The sequence below is a fragment of the Asterias amurensis genome, chromosome 20 (assembly GCF_032118995.1).
Source record: "Asterias amurensis chromosome 20, ASM3211899v1".
Classification (NCBI taxonomy): Eukaryota; Metazoa; Echinodermata; class Asteroidea; order Forcipulatida; family Asteriidae; genus Asterias; species Asterias amurensis.
The window spans coordinates 4614387-4638044 of NC_092667.1; the positions used below are offsets into that span (position 1 = coordinate 4614387).

The window sequence follows — 23658 nt, forward strand, 5'->3', positions numbered from 1 at the left end:
CTTCCAGCATATAGCGCTTGGTTTCCAGTCAGTATCTACAGTCTTAACATTTCTTGAAAACATACTGTATAGGTATTTGATCCTTTTTTGCAGAGGAATTATTGCATTCAACATATTTCTAGTTGTTTTCCAGCGGACTTCTCGTTTCCAGGAATGAGAATGGAGATTACATTTGAAAACTAATTGGCAAATTTGATAAATCTCGCAGCCCCTGATTCCAGTGTTCATTCAATTCCATGTTTACTCACTGACTAAATATTGAGTGATATGTTTAATGATGAAGCTTATTGTAGGGTCTTTTTTTCATATGTGACATTTGCAGAATTGTATTAAAGAGCCCGTGGCTGACAAACTAGATAGAAAGCAAATGAGTGCATGCAACGCAACTGATTTCTTAAATTTGATCATTACTTTAAAATTGATTTCTGAACGCTTAGTAGTCCTCTAGTTTTTAGTAAACACAGTATCCAGCGGAACATAGAAATTGGATTAATTATGTGGACACAACCCAATTTCAGTATTCTCAAGAGCAAAAGCGATGTGTTGAATTTCAGATGGAAAAATTTATATGGTGGTTTGACACTGGAATGAACTTTAGAACCAGTGACCTTTATAAGATGGAAACCTAAAAATTATAAGTTGATAATTACTTTTCCTGTACTTCCCCCTTTCCCCCCCCCCCTCGAATTCCTGCAGGGAAAATATTACTCAGGTGGGTTTCGAACCCACAATCCCTGTACTCTATCACTTAGACCAACGAGAGGGCCTCATGCACAAGGTATGTTGCATCATTCTAAAAAAAAAACTTATACATCATTATTATCAACACATAAGTAGTTTATTCCTAGCAATCTATCTAGTTAGTATTCATTTACTCACTATCCAGTTAAACAAACAATGCCACAATTGGCTGAAGACTGAACTTACATGTTAGGCAATTTACTCATGTCAGCATGACACGTACAACTTACTTTAAAAAAAACGAAATAAGAGAAATTACGAACATGTACATCCACCATGCACCACAAATAATCCTCACAATTCAAAATCCACTTCAATCCAGACGAAGCTACTACGTACACAGTCGCCAACCAACGCTTACAATTCTAAATCGCCTCTCTAAATTGATCAGTCCCTGAGAGAAGGGGGGTGTAAGAGAGAGAGAGAAATAGAAGAAGAGGTAACGGAAAAAGAAAAAAACCCTGACCAGCTTGGTTGAAAGTTATGGGCACTTACCACGCTAACGTAAGGACCTGACGGGTATGGGCAACATGTGCAAGCATTGGCGTACATCGCTGATATGCACACACACAGTGTATACTCTGGCTCCGTACGGTGTGTTCTCCACAACTGTGTTCAATCAGTACCCCCCTTCACAGATTAAACCCCCCAATGGCGGGGGGGAAAATACCGAGCTGAAGAGATGAGGGAATACTCAACGGCGCAGGCTTACCCGCACTCCCGACGCAACAAAGACTCCCCGAGCATACGGGGGGCTTACAGTGTTTACCTTCAGCCAGCGCAGCCACAGACTCCTTGGCTGTACGTTACATAGATTCTATAGTCAATCTGAGTGAATGGTGCTCATCGGAGTGGCCTGACGCACATGCCAGGTGTTGTTGAACCATACACAGACCGATACATGTAACAATAAGGGTCTACAGAATCAACATCTGATCTCTCTGTGTCTGTTCCCCAATGATGAAGAAGCAAAAGAAGAAGATGATGATGAAAAAAAAAGTACAGCGCTACAACGTTCAAAATTACAGAGCCCAGATTCTACGAACACTGATGAAATACTTTTTCTCTCTCTCTCAGTCACCTCTTTGGTTGTTTACAGCCTTGATGTAGTCTTAAGATAGGTTTCTCTACAGGAGATGGCCTGGAACATGGCACAAGCAGACCTATGGAGTGTAAGGGTCCCTCAGCTTGACAGAGGTGTCAAAATGAATTGATGGGATCGGATCGTCAAATTGTTAAGTACGTCCGAGGCGAGAATCAGAAGGGTAGGGCGATATAAAAAAAAAAGCAACGTAAGATAAAAAAATTCTAGTCATCGGGTAAAATTAGCATTCATAATTAAGATGAGGTTCTGAGCTTACTGATAAAGAATATCAGGGATTTGGGGTTAATTTCGCAAGTATGCACAGATCTTTAGATCTTAGACAGCTTTTTAATACATGTAGTGTTGTCCCGGATGGATTTCAAAGACTAGGGGTGATGTGAAAACCAACTCTGCTTTGGATGTTTTGCTTTCAAGGAATGATTTTAATCCTAGTGTTTGTAGTCTTGTTTTTGTAAACTTTAGTTTGATACTGTTAGCATTTTTGTGTTCAATATCGAGAAATTGATTTGAGATTTTGGGTCAATTAAATGCCCTGTTTTACCTAAACTAAAAACAAATCTGTACTTACATAATTATGAACATTGTGTGTTTGTTTGTTTTTTTGTTTGTTTGTTTGTTTATTTTATTTTTGTTTTTTTTGCTTGAGGGTGGGGTGTTGGGTTGTCAAGTGTTTGTTTGTTTGTTTGTTTGTTTGTTTGTTTGTTTGTCGTCTTTAATGTTCAGTCTAAGAAAACAAATGACGCAACTGATTATGAATATTGTACGTATTCCCTTTTCTAGGGGGGATTTGATTGTGTCATTGAGACTATATTTTTGGGTTTTTTTTTGTCAAAGTGTAAAGGTAGAAACTGCAAAACTATGAAAGTATCTATACTCATTTCTCAATAACATTACAAATAATAATATATAATTTAATTTTATGAAATAAAAGTTGCTTAAACTAAAACATCAGACAATTTTAAATTCACACTAGACTTACTGCCCCCTGTTTATATTATAACACAAATATGTACCAAATAAACATACTACAACAAACAACTTCATTTTCCCAGATACAAAAAATGCCAGAGATAATCAGATATCTGCATAGCTGTCAGCCGGAATGAAGTGGCTTGATAAAGCATCATCATGGTATTTGGACTGTGATAGTGGTAACTTATCCAACATGGGTACTGGCCTGGAAACACTGTCCTCATTTCCTAGGTTTGGGTATTGGCAAGGCTTGAAAGTTTGTGACACTGGACTGCAAGCCAAAGGCCAGTGATTTTAATATCTGGCCAGTAAAGTCTGGCCAGTAAAATCATGACTGGACAAGTCCAGCGGTCTTGTGTTTTTCAATTGAATAGTAAAACTCACTCAAGTAAAAGTTGCAATATAAACAATTCAAACAAATAGAAAAACATGCAGGAAAAGACCCAGACAAAACATTAAACCATTTTTCATTTTGTCATTTGGCCACAAAAAAAATTCAAAATATTTCAACAGAATGGTTGTATGGTGTCTTGACAACTAGATAAGTGGAAAATATTTCACCCTTCGATAAAAAACAAAGATGAACTTTCCCTTTAAAGGTAGCAGGCCTCTGTGTATAGGGCCAGAGAGCAAATCTGGCACATACACAATGGTCCCACAATGGACAGTCACTCCCGGTTGTTAATTCTGGGTCACCAAGGTTCAGACTTTCTCTCTCTCTCTCTCTTTTTATGCAAAAAAACTACTTACTTGACTACCCCTGCCTGCTGTTGGTTTTTTTTTTAGCTGAATTTACATTTAGGCTTAAAATCTATCCACTGGGTTTTGTTATGGTAATTTGCCGTGATCAAAAAGGTGTTGCCTTCAATATCGATGTTGGAGTTATGATCTAGATGTGACATAGAACTAGGCCTAAATATAAATGCTGCAGGCGCACAATGTCAACCTTTTTTCAAGAATTTTCTTTAGCAGGTCTTTTGAGAACACTTTTTTTTTTTGATATATTGGGAATTGTAAATATGGATGCACATATTAATTCTATCGGACAGTACAGATGAAAAATTGTAAAGTAAACAGGGTAGCAAGGGTTAGTCCACAATCGTGTACACAAATACTTTCAAAAAAACAAAACAACTAAATCCTTCAAAAATCTCGAGAATTTCTTTTTTGAAAGGCCCTTTTTTTGAACATTTTATTTAAAAAAATTTGCACTTTTGGTTTTGAAGCTTCACATTTTACATCTATCGACCAATACAGATCAAAATTTGTGTAAGTAGGGTGAAATGGTGGTGGGAAATTGAGCATCAAATTCAAGTTCTGGTGGTTAAGTCATCGGATTGTGGGTTCGAATCCCAGTCATGGCACTTGCATGCTTGAGAAAGATGCTTAATTACTATAATTGCTACTTTTCTATTCTGTTAAATTAAAAATACCACGTAGTGACGTTATAATTGAACTGAAAAAAAAAAAAAAAGACCACTGGACTTATCTGGTCATGAGCCCGATAATAAAATCATTGGCCTCTGGTCTGGGGTACAGTGTTAATTTTGAGCCCTGCAGAGGATGGGCCATTTTTATTAGAGTTCAAGCTCGAAACAGCCTGCTAACATGTATACACCATTCTTAACTTTTTAATTTCTTTATTTTTCATAATATACGATCAAAACATTTGGGAGGTGAACCTTAACACCACAATACACGTCCATAAACAACTTAACCACACGTGTTTCGCTTGCCAGCTGGCTAACAAATTCATCTTTTACGATCGCCTCAACACATGTTTCTGACAGCGCCCCCTCTCCCTTCCAGAAAAACAAAATGATCTGGCAAAACTCTTAGTTTCATTTGCAAAGTGCAGACATAATTGCGTTGAGCTCTGTCCAGTTGTATAGTGTGTAATCAGCGGATAATTCACAGCAATGCAGTGAGGCTGAGGTTGATGCATACAGGACAGAGCCCTCTGCGCCTGTCAGTGCGAGTTAGCGCCGGGGATTTAATGCCAAGAACATACAAGCACTTCTCGCCTGTTGTGATTATCTAAGTCACTCATCCAATTAGGACAGGGACTTATTGAGGTGTTTGGGTTGAGAGAGCGGGCGCCATGATGGTGTCCTTAAAGGAGAGTTCCAACCAGTAATCAGAAAATTATCAAAAGACAAAAAGGGTGGTCATTTTATACCTTTAACCTCTTCAAATGTTTCACCTTTGGTGAAAATATCCTGATCGAGGCATTATTCTTCCCCAACTATGACAAGCCCATACACACCTCCCATCCTAGTGCATTCTCCTGTTTGAGATACCCTTTATCAGATACTCAGATTTACTTCTCCCAAAGGAGATGTTTCAGAACATCCTCCATCAGAAAACTATACCTAATGGGACATAATCTTTCCTATTCTCTGATTCTCTTCTCTCGATGAAAATCTGTGGACAAACTAAACATTTATTAAACTACCTGTATCAAAGATGGAAGCTTCTCAGTCCTAGTACCCTGATAGATAAACTTTAATGAATCCCCCCCCCCTACAACCCGACCTCATAATGCTAACTAATTTCTTCAATTTACTGTAACCTTGCCAATTCAACCTCTAGATATAACTCCCCGGCCTCTACAGCTCTCTTGGGGACAACCAAACAAGTCCTTTCTCTATGATTGGACTGTCTATTAAATCTATGGCTTTCTATGGCTAATTAAACTCAACACCTTGGGTCAAGTTAATCAAGCAGCTAGACACTAAATCTTTCTTAGCTCAAACAAAAAAGTGTTAAGCAGAACCTGGTTACCATTCAAATCTGATATTTAGTAACGCTTATTCTCATCTATTAACTGAGCCCTGTTTTGAGGTTTGGCAGCAGGAGCTTTGTTCTGGCCTGAAGCGTCACAAACAAGAAAGTGTCCCACTGCTTCAAAGAATTCTTTGTTATCATAGAAAATATGTGCATATCAAAAAATCTTGGCCACCCAAATACTGTTCTACATTTTTCAAGGCAAGAAGTATTTAATGATAGAAGCCATATATTTTATTGTTTTCATCGCATCATTTTGTGTTTGTTGATGAAATCTGACTATCAACAAATAAAGACACTTGGCCATACGCGACAGTAACACCATATAAGGTTGCACTTTGGCTGGTGTCCGAAGTAGTTGCTGCTATATAAATCTGCACAGGGGCACCAGCTACCACAAGAAAAAAACATGCAAAGTCAAATTACAAATCACCAGGGCTAGATTTCACAAAGCACTAACATTCAGTTGTTGATATAGCCGTAGTGAAGTCTTTTGACATCACTTTTTGCTAAGAAACTATTTAGATTGATCAGCATCTTCAGATTAATCTTCAGAAATTGCCCCCTACACTACAGAGTCTTATTTGCATAAAACCCTTCTGTTGGAACCCACAATGTATTTCTACCATTAGAACCAGAGGTATCCAACCCCCCCCCCCCCTACCACCACCAAAGAAAAGGGGAAAACAATAAATAACAAAAATACAAAAAATACTAATCTGATAGTTTTATAGTTGCATTTAAATGGTGAATCTTTATTGCGGAAAAAATCAATGAAATAGTTGGTTTACAATGCTGAAAGTGCGTCTCACGATTGCAGCATTTATTGTGAACTATCGAGGGTCAGACTGTTCCTTTAACATCCCTCCATCCACATACTGGGGCGAAACACTTTGTGCGCAAAATCCCATTGAAAGACAGATTGTAGTGGAATGGATTTGATTTAATGTGTTTGATGCGGTGCGAAGAATGGTATATAACTGAGTGACGGCTTAAGAGACCAGTTGACAGAGAGGGTTTGCCACTTTAAAGAGGATGCCTTTACCAGACAGGGGGTTGGGACAACCCACTGATGAAAGATGTTATCAAAGAACCACTGCCAAGGGCTCAATGTAAATTAAGTCCTGAAGCTGCTTGAAAGGAGCATTTGCTGTTGACAAATGTCTTAAAGAATAAGTGATGCAATTGGTACCTTTTCAAAAGGAAAGGATTTATTTTCTGTAAAAGTTATTATTGTTAGTAGTTTGGTAGATTTTGACACTCTTAACAAGATAATAAAAAACAATTACATCAACATGGAAAAAAAAAGCCAAGCGAAGCAGTTAGTGTCTTTTTCCTAATTATGAGGTTGGTATGATAACAGAGAATACTACAATAAAATAATTATATGATTTACATCTAAAAACAAAACAAAACAAGACAAAACATTGACTCAAATATTGAAATTTTCAATATTGCTGGTGGGTTTTTTTTCTTTCTAAAATAGCCTAGATAAATTTCATCATAAAAGCTTGGAAGAAACAAAATTTAATTTGTACATGGCTACTTAACTCTTAGCAGAAATTCTTTCCAATTTCTTACAACATTAAAAATGATAAATTGTTTTCTGTAAAACAGAACTACCATATCTGACTCTGATAAATTAAAAGTAAAACAAAATAAATACTAAATAAAAAAACACCACAAGTATAACGATTGTCCACAGAGAGTTTCTTCTTTTCAACACAGCAATTCTATACTTGATTTCTCTCCAGCCATTACCAGTAATATGTAAGCTAACACAAGTGAGTAAACAACGGAGCATGGTCCAACAGGAACAGGCCTGCCCCGATACTCCCGCTGCCCCAGCGAGCTCTGCTAATCCTATATACCCATTGATTAATGAAGTCAATCAATCAATCCCCAGTCGGACCACAGGAAAAGTTTGACAACTTGGGGGTTTCCTCCGGCTCTCGGGCTTGCGTCGTCGCGCTGGGGAGAGAGACCGGGGCGGTGAGAAACTACTCCATGTCCTTCCCCCAACAACCCAATCCATCTTACTGCCATTACAACTTATTGAGTTAGCTTCGCTATCAAAAGTACATCGGCCAAAAGAGACTAGCTGATTTTGAAGGAATGACTACGGCTCTAATACATTGTGTAATGTGTACCTTGCCAGCAGTGTTTACCTCAAGTAATTGTTTAACCTCATTTCTCTACTACTTGTTGGTCTCACTTTGCTCATTGGCAGCCTATTATTCCTAGCTTGGATTTTGTTATTTTACTCAATCAAAATGAGCACAGCAAAACTTTGCAAAGAGCTCAGCAAAACACTTCAAATTCCAGTATTAAATAAGGAGACGGGGCTTCTTGCCGATGAGTGATTTAAGGGTGCAATCATCTTTGTCTGATGACCAGACCACACCATGCATATCATAACACTTCATCAACAAGGGGCCTGTCTTTTTTTCACAGCCTCTGTCTGAAAGCATGAATTTAATAAGGAGGAGAATATCACAATAATACAGCAATGTTTATCTGCCAATGAAATTGTTTTTAGACAAAATAATCAGCGATCACGCAGTGATTTTTTTCTTTCTTCAGGGATCAATATGTCAAATTCACTTAACAGTTGATGTTTTTGCCTGTGGAAATACCTACGCACCATTTGAACAGGATTTTGGCTGTAAATCTAGCCTCAGCATTGAACATCAAAACGACTCTTTTTCTCCCTTTGATTTCCTTTGTTGGGTATTTTTCTCTTTGAAAAGTATGTCAGCCATTGAAACCATAGACCCATGGGCTTATTTTGTAACACAACATACAGGAGCGTCGAAACTGGACATCTAAGTAGAGGAAACATATGGGGCGTAATTACATCAAAGTCGTATCAATGCAGGGCTCCCCCGGCACCCGAGCGGTATCACAAACACCGCTTCACCGGTACCCGTGCATACTTGACAGCGATACCGGCCAGACTCAGGAGCCCCGGGTCCCAACAGTAAGTCCCAATTTCCTTCACCGAGCTTCACCTGGGAAGAGGACTGGCCAGCCGAAGTGGTTTGCGACTGGAGACGTAAGACATCGGGTCCGAAATTGGAGCCAGCTTTTCTTTCCTTCCACACCCTTCGCACCACTTGGCCCTGCAGGGGCAGTGATGGCTTGAGTGTTATAACTAGAGAGTATTCTAATGTAATCGGACACACTCTTTCACTTTCTTGCTAACATCGAGGTTTCCCGTGCCCCTAACTATTTCTGTTTTTTAGTCCCGGGCCTTTCCCGCCGCACATCTCCACTCACTTCCCAAGTTTCTTGTTATCAATGTAGAGTTGGACTGTCTAAAAACAATAATGAATAATATGACTTTAAGCCACTTTGTTCTTAGCGTGTGGGTATCGTTAACACAAGGTTTTGCTGATTTCACACAAAAATAGAGGAGAACAGAAAAACAGATTGCAAAACAGATCTCACTGATCAGTTTACAAGTAACTGAGGTTTTTTACACAGTGGTTATTGGAAAACACTTTCCATTACTGTTGAATTTAGTGTCTAGGAAAAATGTTTTTGCAAAAATTGTTTAAATCTGCTCATGTGTATCTATCTATCAACTAAACTTTAACAAATATCGCTAACCAATTTGTTTTTGTTTGTTTAATCATGTCCTTTAAACCTTAGTAGTAAAGGGCACTTATGAGTGAAGTAATTTGTACTGGTACATCTCTTAGGGCAATAAGGCAATAACCAGGGGCAGCAGTTCAAAGGATCAAGGCCGACCCATCTGATAGTTTGCTTTTTTTTTCTTTTCTTTTTTAATAACTATGACAATAGTTGAACACAGGGCATGTGTAAACCAAATTTAGGTGATGCAATACAAGAAAAACATGTCAAACAAATTACAGTGTTTCTTTTCATTGTTATTATTATAATTTATTTGGCCATTGATGATACAAGCAAACAACACAAGCAAACAACACTGGCAGACAAAAGTTGACAGCCTGTAATTGTGAAGCAACAGAATTTGCCATTGAATGGTTTAAAAAGCGCCCTGATGCAGTAAAACATTTGTTGAACTGTGGGTGAAATTTTGCAGGCCTTGAATTTCGTTCTTGAAAGGGCACAGCAATTTTCCACTAGTTATGGGCACCTCTATGAGGAAATTGTAAATTTGTATTGGAAATTTGCAAAGGGCTCCACATGCAGCAAAAGCACCAGAGCACCAATGCGTTGCTGTGGGTTCCATGAGTTAACTCAAGGCCTGAACATGTAGGCCAACATGTACAGCAGATTCACATACAGACATACATGTAAGTAAATGTTTTAAGGTCACTGTCCCATTAATTGACAATTACATGACCAACCTCTACTGACCTAGATTTATCAAGGATGCCCTAACCCCATCTAGGTGCCAGTTGTTGCTTTCAATGTCCGCATTGGGAGAAATTAAGGGCTGACAGACTGACCGGTCTGGTATCTGTAAGCGTTACTGTCCAAGTTCAAGTGGGTGGTGGGTGTGCCCTCAGGGTCCATGACTAAATAGGGTCTGGATAGAATGGGTAGCTCACCCTTGGGTGTAATCAACGTCAATGTAGTAATGGACTCCAAAACTAACCCACATGAAACAAATAATGTTGACAATTTATAGCTAAATTTAAAAAGATAAAGGATTGCAGTTGTACGAAACAAAACAAAACTGACAAAATTATCAATATTCTCATAGAAACACCTTGATATCTGGAACAATTACACTGCATGTTTTTTCCCCAATATCTCATCTTTTATTACATTTTGAAGTAAAAGCAGGACTAGTTTTCAGTAAACTGCAAAAACTGTGGTGTTAAATTGACACTGTGGGTGTTTTGACACAAGAAAGGTTTCTTGAAATAAGATGTTTTCTTATTTCAAGGAAACAATTTTAGCAGGAGTGAATATTCCACATTATCAACACATTCCCAGGTCTGAAACATAAAAGGCAACAGAGGCAATTGCCTCTGTTCCTTGGTCAATGCATCAGTCCCCCTTAGATTATTCCAATAAAAAACACCATTTGCCTCATCAAGGTGCCCTTCACCAATGAGAAAATACCTTGCCCTTAAAGATGAAGCATCAGGCCAGCATTCCTCTTTTCAACTTCTTGTAATGCATGACCCACTGCCTAAGTAAACACTTGCCAAAGACGCAAAGGGAAAGAGCGCCCTCACAATGTGACTCCATCCAGGCTCTCAAAGTCATCATTAGCAGGGTCACTGTCCTTTACTGCTTATTATCATGGCCTACTTCTTCTTTTTTTCCTCCTCTCTTTACAAGGACAGGGCGGTACATTGCTTGTATACCTGTCTTCCACTCTCATTCCAACCAGTTGTTAGGATTGACGTTACCCACCAGCAATTAGGACTGACACTGTGACCGACCAGGTATCTCTAGATCACCCCCCCCCCCCCCCTACACATCATAATCAACCACAATCAGGCTATCACAATCCCCCTCGGCCGACTTTGATGTTTCAACAACAGACTGAAAATGTTCAGGCCGATCTGAAAGACCTCTGCCACACAGCAATGCCTATAGAGTGTAGCAACCATGAGAATGCACTGCATACCTTGGACTATTTTCAAAGACATGACGTACGTGACAATGGAAATAAAATCGTACAGTGTGCAGTCCAGCTCCGCAAGAAAAAAACATAAATTGTAACATAATTTTACCGTTTTAAAATTAATTCAAAAGCAAATCCTTTATTCTCTAAATTGAAATGCAACTGTAGTTTTATAAAAGGTTTTTCCCCCCATTCAAGTTACGAGGCATGCATGTTATTGAAATTGAAAAAAACCTGTCACACGATCCATTAAATAAATAAATAAATACGATTTTGCATAATACACCAGGACATCAGTCATAATACAGATTAGTTTCTGGCCATCCTGTGCCTACTTAGAAAAACAGAGCTGTCTGAACGTAAACACTGAAGCAGGTAATGTTAGCATGATGTGGCACCAGGTCCAAGAAGAGAAAGACGAAAGGAGACTTAGAGAAAGAGAGGGAGAAAAAAAAACCTTCAAGACGAATCAGCGGAGATAAAGTGAATACCCGCGCAGTTCGTAAGACAAGAGGGGTCCTTGAAACGCGTTGAATTAGCCATGGTGTACTTGAACTTATTTGCTGAGGAGATTCGATACACTGTAGCAATCACTAGTTTGGCCATTGCCGGGGTTCCCCACTACGCCATCCAAAACCTAAGATGCAGAGGAAGGCAAGCTTGATATGCAGAGAGGGCACTTTTTCGGTCGCGGTGTTTTTGCGCGAAGGGTTCTTGGCCGAGGGCGATTTGTGAATTGCGAATCGCTCACTTGGGAAGGATGTTGATGCTGTGAATGCACTCAGGATTGTGCAAACTCCTCTCTCTCTGTATGTCTCAGGACACTCTCGGTAGAGGGGGAATACATTGTGTCAAACGCTTTTCTAATAAGATCAGGCGAGGCTGAGTTTCTTTTGTATTGTTCCTTTGCATCTCGTACTACCGTGATGAATGGAATTAAAAGCTTGTATAGAGTGTACGGTGGAGAGAGGCTGGGTTCTCATTATCATGAAATGTTAAATTAACTCTGCAACAGACGCAAAGGACTATATTTTACAGTCCCAGCCTTTGCTCATTGCACTTTTTCATCTGGCTGTTGATTAGAATACTGTGCTAACAAAATTGTGACGTCCGTACGCCACAATCAGGCACTTCTCGGAAATAGATAAATGGCAACCTAAGTATCAACAATGATACCAATGCGATGTGATGTCTAAAGAAATCGACATGTTAAGAAACACTTAAAACAGTCTTTAGGCCTAATTAAGTGTTATTCAAAAGCTCTTCTCATCTATTTGATGAGCAGATAAACCCAGTTTTTAGTTTTGGGTGAATTACCTAATCATCTTTGACCTCGCATCATTTCACATGGCTTTTATGGTTCTGGAGATTCGCAGTTGAATGTGTATACTTAAAGCCAACACCTGCCATTATCCTTGCCAATAAGGACAGGGGACCAGTCTAACGGGAAACAAGACAAAATGGTGGCAGTTTGATGAAGGCAAAGCAATTATTGATTGCAGCCATTTCCAGCAGACTTCTTCGACGTACTTATCTTCCTGTTCGGTCTTCAGAGCTCTTCAAGCCCCAAGATTTCTACAGGGACAGATGGTAGCTGAAGAAGTACATACATAATGGGCCTATTACTAGAGTTTTTATTTGCTCATGTAGCAAGTAATAGTGGGATCTCCGATCCATAAGCCAAGCAGATCTATATTGATTTGACCTAACAGCACCCCAATCACAGACGCATGCACCAGTTGAGCTTAGACATGTATGGTAATGTCTTGTGTGTACGTCGTATCCCCCTCCCCCCTTCAACCGCCCTCAATGTACAAATGCTATGAAATATCTTCTGATGTCCTCTAATGCTAAATTAACTAAAACAAGAATCAATGTTTAGGCATAGAGAGAATGGGAGAATATCAAGATGGCCACATTATGATCGAAGTCTATAGAATGAAGTTTTTAACAAAATCATTTGTACGATTGATTCATGAATATAACCCTGATGCAATCTTAAGGTGGCCCATGGTCAAAATAATCTCAACAACTTGACTCTGTTTGACCTTACTGGCTTAATTACAACAATGAGTGGGATCTGAACCCAGGCCAACCAGAGACAACAATCCAGGGAACTGCATCAAAAGCAAACAAACACTTGAAACAAAAACAAACACAACCGCAATGTGGTTTGCCAAATGGTAAAACCATTCTATATTTATCTCATTTATAATATTATTTTATCAATGGATTCTTCATAACATCCTCTACAGGGGAGCAACGCCCTTATTATCTCATATCATCAAAACAAATTGTCACAATTATTTACTTTTTTCTTGCTAGTTCCGCCATCATGGGGAACAAACAAATTGATAATTATTAATCAGGGTGCTTGAGCGTAAAACAAAATGGTAGTGGTTTTACCAGCTGTGCTGTCTGGATAGATTTTGCGGAAGACTTTGCGGAAGATTTTCTCTAGGGGGAGGGGGGGACACCAGGGAAAGGTTCTGCATTCACATTTTTCTTAAGCAGAGTTGTTTGAAATTGTGTTCAGAGTAATTTATGTGCTTTTCTCTATAAAATTGGGGCCCTGTCATGCATGAAGGTTTTCTTTAAAACGAGTGCAGCTAATCAAATACAATTTTTTTTAAATAGAAATAAAATTGTATCTGGAATTCCCTTTAATGTTGTTTAATATCAGAGGAAACCAACGCACCCACAACAAGGAAATTTCCCTTTCCCTTGTGCTTGCGGACTCATGACCGCAGGATACAACTTCTGAAAAACATTGGTGTCCACTGACGCTCGACTTTGAGGGGTGTTTCAGAAGTTTGCACGAAAGGAATGTTTTGCAAAATAAAATCATGCGGGTGCCTGCACTATATGAGTGCAGCATTCTAGAACTACAAGACTGAAATAAACACAATCAACAACTAGATTTTCCTTTAAGCTTCATGGTGCTGCTTGAGACATAATTTTGTGCTTAGTCCTTTCAAACAAAGTTCAAAACAAGGTTAATACTTGGTTGGTACCCCTGGTATGTTTAGGTGGTATTCCTGATTAGACTTTGTACCGTGATAAAATATATATATTTTCTGAGGATTTATTAGAGAAGAGCCTTGAGTTATGAAGCTATTTAAACCTAAAGATCAAAATCAACGATTGAAATTTTGTTAATAATAAAAACACTGTTTACAGGAAATTAAATGTTGCAAATTTGTCCAGGTTTCGTGGTCAGGTCACATACCAAACTGTATCCATTCCTTTACAAATATGACAAACTAAATTACGACACAGCTTGTGGTAAACCATAGACTAGGCTAGTCTTGCACCATCTGCCTCAGTCTCCCCAAACCAGGCCTGGAATTACAAGCAGGCCACAGAGGCCATGGTCCTCTGTTGCCCCTGGTCTTGGCCTTGGTGCCCTTCAAAAGTTTCTCATTGACTTTAAGATTTTAAAATGTAACTGCCCTTTGCAAATTGAAAAATAGCTTCGCCCTTTCAACATGTTCAAAAATGAAGTTTTAGGCTTGCCAAACCGAGATTTGGTCTCCCCTTTAAAAACAGGTCCTCCAAACTTATTGACTTCACGACCTCATTGTACTGACCCCATTTTGTCACGCGGAGTTCATCCACTCCCGGATTTATTGGGGGATGCAGAGGTAGATCATGTGACATAAAGAGAAGGAAGTTCCAACGAAGGCCGCTTGCATAAAAAAAACTTTAAACAAACTTTATGACAGCAAAATAGTCACGGAAGAACAGAATAAAAATAAAACAAACATGTTTGTTGAACTGGAAGTTTAAGGGAATATTATTTAGGGCAAACAAACAAAGTTTGTTGGTTTTCCTAGGAACTTGTGATGATGAGTTATTGTTCCAAATAAACAGTTAAAGTGAGACGGGATTGTTTGTGAAACTTACAGATACAGGGTCGTATGATCAAAGTGATATAAAACAATGCCTAAATTACAAAGTTTTCCCAAGAAATCTTACCCACATTACATCCCTATTTGTAATTTAATATTCCATTGAAGGAGAAAAATTATTTGGGAGAATTTATGATTTTCTCTGTTCTAGCAGGGGTTGAACAAAGAAAAATTTACTAGAGTGGGACTTGAAACAGTGACCTCAAGATTAACGTGCTGGCGCTCTTACAACTGTACTATCTATAGCTATATATACGTATTTTGGGGAGTCAGGTATGGCCTGACTGCCAACTTGCATCTTTCAATCAGGGAGATTTTGTCCAACAATCACAAAGTTATTTAGAACTATGTTCAACATAACAAGGAAAATGTTTCCATAATCAAGGAGATTTTAAAAAGTTCACCTGAACACGGAAAGATCTGTTTATTTTCAGGGAACTTTCTGCAGCATCAGGGAAAATTAACAGCTCTGCTGCCTGAGGTAGGATTCGCACCTGGGTCCACAGAGGGGAAAAGTAAGAAAAAAACAACTGACCCAACCTGATCTAAATTATAGTTTAACCTACATTCCAATTGAATTTAAAGTCAAAGCACAGGATTAAACTACCATTTATAAAATAAAAATATAAAACTTTAAACTTTAATATTTAATGAACGGATTAAGTTTCAAATGAATCATACAATTCTTGAAACAGCATAATTGTATTTATTGCTGAAAAGCTATACTATGACGGGATGGAAACCTAACCCAACTTGACTTTTCAGAGTCTTCCTTGGAGAATTAATCCGACACTTTCAAGGAAGAACAATGCAGTAAATTGATAAGGAATCCCTTTCGTCAGGATAAGAAAAGGGGAAAAAACAACTGCACTTTAGGTTTTATCATTCCAAACCACTGGCAAAACATTGAATAGTTTTGCCACCGCAAATCAGGTACCACATTACCAAACAAAATTCTTCATAAATATCAAATTATTAAAACTACAGTATACAAAAGGGAATCAGTAGCATTGCATCATACAGTAGTCACTGTTGCAATGTTCTACCTCGGGATTCTTACACGTAGGCAACGATCCGTCCACATAAAAATCAATGTGATCTGTCCACTATTATTATCAGAAATAAATTTGTTCTTACTCAATTTCTGATGAATCTGTTTGTTCAACCATTCTATTCTTCTGTGATAGCATGTTTGTCTGTGTATTGTACCGTCTCATTCACATGGCCTGCTGGCTTTTTTGGTGACATCACAAAGTTACCATAAACAGCAATGCACTGAAGGGGAATTTTTCAGGGGTGCAACAACAAGTTTTTTTTCTCTTCAACCTTATAAGAAAATCTTATTAAATTAGAAAACCACAACAACAAAAAATTGTTTATTTAATATTTTTTATCTTTAAGTCCAGTTTCTAACAACAGTTTACCTTTAAGGGAGGCTGCTATGTTTGTCAAATTGGTTTTTAGACAAGTACTTTATTTCAAACTTTTTATTTTCCAGAAACAATAGAGAAATGGAATGTGAAAATTGTTGTCTTATAGTTTTCTATAAAACCATCTTAAAGTGATGGTTGTTGACTATGCCAATCTTTTTTAGCTAAGCTTATAGGCCTATTAAAAAACAAAAATTGGGGGGGGGGGGGGATTCAGGCGTGGAATTACTAAGATATGGCCTTCCGTGAAAAGCTTCACATAGACTTCAAGTTTTTTCATTTCCAAAGTTCTCTTATTTATATTAAAACAAAAAAAATTCACTGTATTTTATTTTACCTTTAAAATCATATCAATGAAACAACATTGTATCGATTTTAAAAAATGGTTTTGTTTGTTGAATTGCAAACAAAACAATAATAATCTGTTCATAGCATCTGGTGCATGTAACTTCATATTTTCCCTTTCATTGTTTTAAGACAAACAATTCTTCCCCCTTGCCCCCAAGAAAACAAAACAAAAAATACCACAACAAAGTATTCACTCCCTCGAAATAGAAAGCAAACTCGAAGGGGAATTTTTAACCAGGTCAAAAAGTCACGCCAGAGCTGCAAAAAAACAAGTTCAAGTATTTGATCACGCTAAGGAAATCCTGGTTGAATTATTTGAGGAAAATTGGGCCTTATTACTGCAGAATTCCCCTTAAGGCTTTAAAATTCTAAGCCCACACTGCACCATCAAAAGCTCATAGTCCAAAACGACTGCCAATTTGTGGTACTGAACTAGCCGCAGAAAAACTTGATGGCCTATAAGACAGTTGCCATATCATTGGCCCATGGTGTTATAAGATTAGACATACTGTCCCCCCCCCCCACCCCCCCCCCCCCTTCAACAGTTCAACGCCCACAGGCACCATTCCTAGCCAAATAAACAATCTCTAAATGTCACAAACTTTCCTGCTACTCATAACCTTTCTTCATTCTCTTTTGTTTGAATAATATGGAAAATACCTGATGGACCAAACTGCCTACTTACTAGTTTCAGAGGAAGCAGCCTCCATTTTCATGGAACTTAATGCAACTTTGAGTGAGTTGTGCACCACTAACATAAGAAATATTGAACAAGTTGATATATGCAGAAAGTTACTTCTGTATGCTTTAGCTTTTAAATTCCAATTCTCCTCCTCCAATATTAGTAAATGTATGACAAAAAATATATATATTTTTTTATCTTGCCCACGAAATATATCTGGTCCAGTAAAAGTTCTAAGCTACAATCAAAGCACTGTGGTCAAGAGGAGCTTTCCTTGAGGAAATTTGATCCCTGGAAAAGGTTTTGTGGGACCTTTATCTGGGGTAGAACCATAAACTTTAGACCCAAGTACATTTTTATTTAGTACTAGCTGATATCTTTGAAGAAAACTTGCCCAAGACCTGGAACATGTTATCACAAGGTGCGGATTTGACGAGTACCACACTTATTTTAACTACCTAGAGAGATGACTGACATGTGGTGGCTTATGTCAAGCCGTGCACCGCTGCAATAACTGGTACTTGACACCCTCACCTGACATACCCAACATTGTGAACCTTGATGTACCACAACCTTTAAAGACGGAGTGCCGTGATTGGTAATTATCAGGGAGAATAAGTGGATTATTTTTAATCAGAAAGCTCACTGATTACAAAGTTCATACCAGTACCGATGCCTCTGGAGGAATTTTTTTATTTAAAAAAGTTTTCAAGACCTTCCAATTACTTTTTTCTTTTCTTTTTTACACAAAATCCTTGAAAAAAACACCATAAATTTAATAATGCTTCCATAGCTTTCACTCAAATGTAAGGTCATATTTCGGTAATGAACCCCCAAAAAAAGAAAAAAATAATATTCATAAATAAACATAAAATGAATAAAAATATTTTTTTTTAATTCCAAAAGCCTATTGTATAGTATTATTTCACCCTGATTCCTAATTGTTTATAAGGCACTGTGTACTCAGCACTTTCCTGAGTTCTGTTTAAAAAGATCACTTAAGCATACAATGTATGAATGGATTTACTGCCTAAAAGTCGATGTCGTACTTGAAGGTAATTCACATATCCATGCAACATTAGTGATACACTATGCAAACCAATCAAACAAATAATCAACTTGATAAGTATCACGTTGTTTGACCACCCCTTCATATAGAAGCACAACAGAGGGCAGCAGACCAGACTTGCAGTGGATGCAGTTTCATGATCCCAAGGCTTGGTCCTGTGTGTTTTTTTTTAGGGCGAACACAATACACACTCAGTGATTTTGTTACAACAACAGATGGCGCTCTTCAATTTCATGAAGTGGCTGGACCAACTCAAGTCCAACTCCAACAATGGTTTTTGGAAGTGTGTAGTCACCCAAGACCCTATCATAAAGGGCACTCTTTGCCAATCAAATCATGTGAAATACTGAAATGTTTGGAAAAGTACTGTCAAATATTGTGATAATTTATCATTTTTGTATTTAATTTTTTTATTTAATTTATGATAATTTATGTTAAATCCCCAATCATCCAATTCTTTTCCTTCTCTTGGCCCCCTTCGATTTTCTTAGTCTCTCCCCTCCCTAAGTTTTCCAAAATTCAGTTTCCAAACATTATCTTCCTCAACAACTTAAATCTTAAACACTTCTTTTTTTCGTTGGATAGTTTGTTTCTTTCTAATATTTCAGATATCAAACGTAAATGAAAGTACTGCACGCAATTCAGAAAAAGAATAAAAATTAAAGTCGTTTCCTTTGTCCTTAATTTACAGTTCTGAATATTATGCATCTTTCATGAATAACATATCTATTAAAATCTTTAGAACTCCCCAAGTAGGGTCCTTCCTCATTCTAACAAAATCTAACAACTCAACACACAAACTAATAAAATGAATCCCATATAAACTGTAACCAGTTTACCAATGCATTCTTCAGTCCAACAAAATCAAAGGGAATATGCGATTGGATTTTGAAGGGTTGGGTAAGGTTAATGAAACAATGCTGTTCGTTTGTATTCCTTTATCAGCTCTTCTGCAAGAACTCTCTGCTTGGACATAAGTTTCTTTCAGACTGCCGTCCCCTTATGCGGAACAGTCGTCAAGTCTCCTGAGTGAATGAGCACCTTCTTCTTAAATAAATCAGTGTTTCCTTGATACAATATTGTTTTCTGTTGTACGTGTCTAGTAACTCTGACCAGCAGTGAACCATTTGATTAGCCCATCAGAGTTCTTTACAAAGAGCTTGCAGTTTGAATCTATTTATCATTATGTTCATTGACCTCATTAGTGTCTGTTGAGCTAGTGTTCACATATTTTTTGCTCCTGATAAAATTTGTTCCTAAAAGTACTTTAACCACATAACACACAAAAACAGTACACATGTTTGCTCATACAATTTATGTCAAACACACAGTTACATGCCTAATAGCATTTTTTACTAATGCAATGTACTCTATGATTCTACAGGTAGTGACTTTCAGAAATCCCACTGCACTCGTACCTTAAAAACAAAACCTTTACAGCAAACATCCTTTATCTACATGCAGCATTGATTTATTGACCAGTATCGTCTAATACTGGCGCCGAGGGAGAAATGACCGCACGATTTTCTCCAGGGGTCACTTTTGGCCAGTGCACTCTGAATTAATTGGTTTCTGAGAGTGCGTTTTTACCCGAGCAACACTCACATACACGACAATAACACGTATTGGTCCATTTATTACGGAAGCCGACGTTCTCTTTCCGTGGAGTGGCTCGACTCGCCGACTGACCACAATCTAACATCAATAGAATTCAAATCCTTCAGCCGAGCTGTCAATGTCAAATTCAATTTATATTAGTATATTTTTATAATGTGGCAATTCACTGAGGATCACCGTTTTGTGATACACATAACATGTATGTTTTAAAAATAAAAATTAATTGGCATAAATTTGCATGCTATATCAAGCTGCCTTTCATTAATACTACATTGTAGTACCTCTTCAATGGGCTGTAAGTATTCTTGAAACCATTGAAATTCCTTAGGAGTATGCAGCACCAGCACCAAAACTTGATAAACGGGTTGCGAATGATTTATATAGTGTCATGGTTAAATGTCTTGGTACCAAGATTTGAACCCACACGCTGGCGCGCTAGACACCTTGGTCACAACAAACACTAACAATTATACCCATTTATTGAGGTGTTTTTTTTATTAAATTTTGTTCTTCATTTCAACTAAGTACATCAATTTGCCATACACTATTACTTCTTCACATCTTGGGACCTGCGATGGATCATATAAGATGTCTGAACTACTTTTATGTTCACAAGCACACACAACAACATTTTCAGGTAAACAAAAAACCTAACCTTAATCGTACTATCAAAGCAAATTATTTTGAAATTGAAGGCAACGATGCAACAACACGAGGCTTACAAACAAGGGACTCAGAGTCAGACTTGCCCCATGCAGACATCAAAGAAATGTCCCTTTGGAGAAATAACTTATACAACTACTCTTAAAGTTGAGTTTAAAAACCCTGAGATTAGAATCCGGCTAGACTTTGTACAAGGTAATGTCTAAATGAGAAAACTGCAATACATAATGGCTGGGTCTTTCTAAAATGCCTCCAAATCAAAAGACATTGCTGGAATGTGACGACATCAACTTTGCTGAAAAAGAAAAGACAACAAAATGGAGATTGGACTCACCGGCTGCTTAGAATCATCACAAGAAGGCATCTTGGTGCTTTCCATTGTCTCCTTAAACACGTAGTTGAAACAATAGCATCACATGAACTCGAGTCATGACATCATCTGTATGCTTTACAGCGACCATCAGTCAATTTCTGGTATCAAGCTGGTCTTGTGCACACCTTGTCATCAGTCACCATCCACAGCATCTGGGAAAACTCCAGCATTGATCAAAGTCCCCCGCAAAAAAATCCTTGCAAGCTTCAAAACAGAGTTCTGGAACGTCAAACAGAGAATTCAGTACAATGAATTTAGTTAAAACTTAAATTTAAACACTCTAGTTGTAAATGTAAATCCCACGTGTCGCTTCATCTGAAGAAATTGCTTCCAATGAAGACCAATTCCAGGTATAAATTCATAACAGATGTAGCGAATGAACTCGCTGACACTCAAAGATGAGTTAAACTCGTTCCAGTATATCGAGAGCACTTTTCTGACTGAAGGGTTACGCACAGTCTCGATATAGTAATTCACGACACTTGTGTCTGACCAGCGTCGCCAAGCCACCATTCAATAACTGAGGGTTGTCACATACACACACATACACGCACAGACCAAGAGTTAAATTAAATGTCTTGCTCGTATTTATTGTGGAAACACAAGGCTTCTGTGGCGACACACTCGTCCACCTGTTTCATCGTCGGTAGCGACGTTTAATGAAAGTCATCACTTACGTCAGATCTTTAACGAGGATACTTCAGACAAGTCGTTGAGTGTTGGTTTCACCAGTTAACGTGAAGTTCCAATATCGCAATCAGAGGTGTGCGAGAAGCTGGGTGTAAGGCTTTCCACTGCTACCAGAAATAGATGGTTGGATTTAGTAACAGAATCTCTCCGGAACCTTATTCGGAAACAATTAAAGAAGAATGAAAAGAGAGTTGAATATCTGTGTTGGGGAAAATTTTGTTCTCTCTATTCCTATAACATGACATAAAATCAATTCCATTTTGTTTAGAATCAAATTACCAGGTTTTTGTGCTGTAAAGGCAATTAAAACTCATTGTGCATGACATTTTTTAGCTTAAGAGGACGGTCAGGTGGTAAAACCAACTAATGATGGGCCTTGATTCCCATGTGGAGTCTCTCTCCCTCTCTCTCTCTCTAATTGACAGAGGTCAGAATCATGTTGAGATTTGCCCATTCTTGTCTATCCCTCATTTAGTTGGGGAGATCAATTGGAAGCTCCCTGATGTCTCTGGCAACTACATTTGTCAGTCTGCACAGCTGAGCTTTTGTTTCCACTATCTTTGATTTTGGTGACCAGGTGATCAGTTGTTCCCCTATTTTTCATTTTGGTGACCAGGTGATAAGTTGTTCCCCTATTTTTCATTTTGGTGATCAGGTTATAAGTTGAAAGACAGGTTCTTTGATGTTTATTGTATGAGTGCCCTGCTAGTCTCAGCCGACGCTGTTGTATTTTAGTTGATAGTTTTGGTTCATTGCCATACAATGCAAATATCTTTTATTCAAAAGACACAATTTTTGCTTCTAATTCATAGCAGGTCTGTGAATGAATCTTATGAATCTTCAAAAGCAAGAGAAGATGACAAAGTAAATGTGAAATACCAAGGTCAGTAACTATTTTCCATTCTGCATGAGAGACTCTGGTATGAGGTGGGATCTGAACCAGGGTCCAATGAGGAGCGAGGCAGGACTAAAATGGACAAGAAAGCAAGATCCCATGGGAGAAGATTTGTTGAAAAAATAATCCTAAGTTATCTTACCTTCACACCAATGCAGAACTGGCACTAAATTACTTGGCACACCAATTAAACACTACAAACACAGAGGAAGAAAAAAAATAATGTAAAGTTTACTGAATTCACAATCAGAATAATAATCTTAATTAATTTTGTCATTCTTCTTAAAAAAGAAAAGAAAAGAAGTCATTAACAAATCCTTTACAATCCTTTAAAAAAACTTTTAAAAAAACCTATCTCTTAGACACAGTGTAAGTCTTTTGCACATTCCGACACCAGCGACCATTAAACTGCAAATTTTGGAACCCTTCGAAATAGAGCATTTTGGGAGGTTGCACTGAGTGTGGGAAATCTACACTCCCCAAAAATATCTAACGAGCAACAGCTTAGGCTAGTGCCACACTATCAGTTCAAGCTTCGCTCCCATTAGAACTCTGACAATACCGGAAAGTGGTTCTTCCACGTCTTATCTGGATAAGGTTCTCTAGTTTTAAAGGGTCTCGAGACAATTTGAAATTACTCTGAAAATTAATGGCAATAAAAACTTACTTGGTAAGGAATACCACAACTTTGGATTGCATTTTGAGTTACTTTTCAATTTGGAGTACTGCGGTTATGGGAAAAGATATTACTTCTTATCCGCAAACAAAATTAATCAGAGAAGCACTACTGCAGTAACTCTTCT

The 23658-nt window shown here is 38.0% G+C and overlaps 1 protein-coding gene across 5 annotated transcripts in view; it reads right to left on the reverse strand.

The window, feature by feature from the left end:
- LOC139952167 (protein phosphatase EYA1-like) overlaps positions 1 to 23658 on the reverse strand; it is a 168041-nt gene that overhangs the window by 134935 nt on the left and 9448 nt on the right. For 3 of the 5 annotated variants that reach the window (XM_071951175.1, XM_071951176.1, XM_071951177.1), the window contains 3 exons: positions 22998 to 23049; positions 21948 to 22114; positions 21232 to 21489 (listed from right to left, as the gene is read on the reverse strand). In XM_071951175.1, coding sequence (XP_071807276.1) covers positions 21232 to 21276 — 45 coding nt within the window. In that variant the 5' untranslated portion in view covers positions 21277 to 21489; positions 21948 to 22114; positions 22998 to 23049. Of the gene's footprint in view, positions 1 to 1236; positions 1371 to 16225; positions 16245 to 21231; positions 21490 to 21947; positions 22115 to 22997; positions 23050 to 23658 lie in introns of those variants that run through there. The other 2 variants (XM_071951185.1, XM_071951174.1) reach the window with 2 other exon arrangements.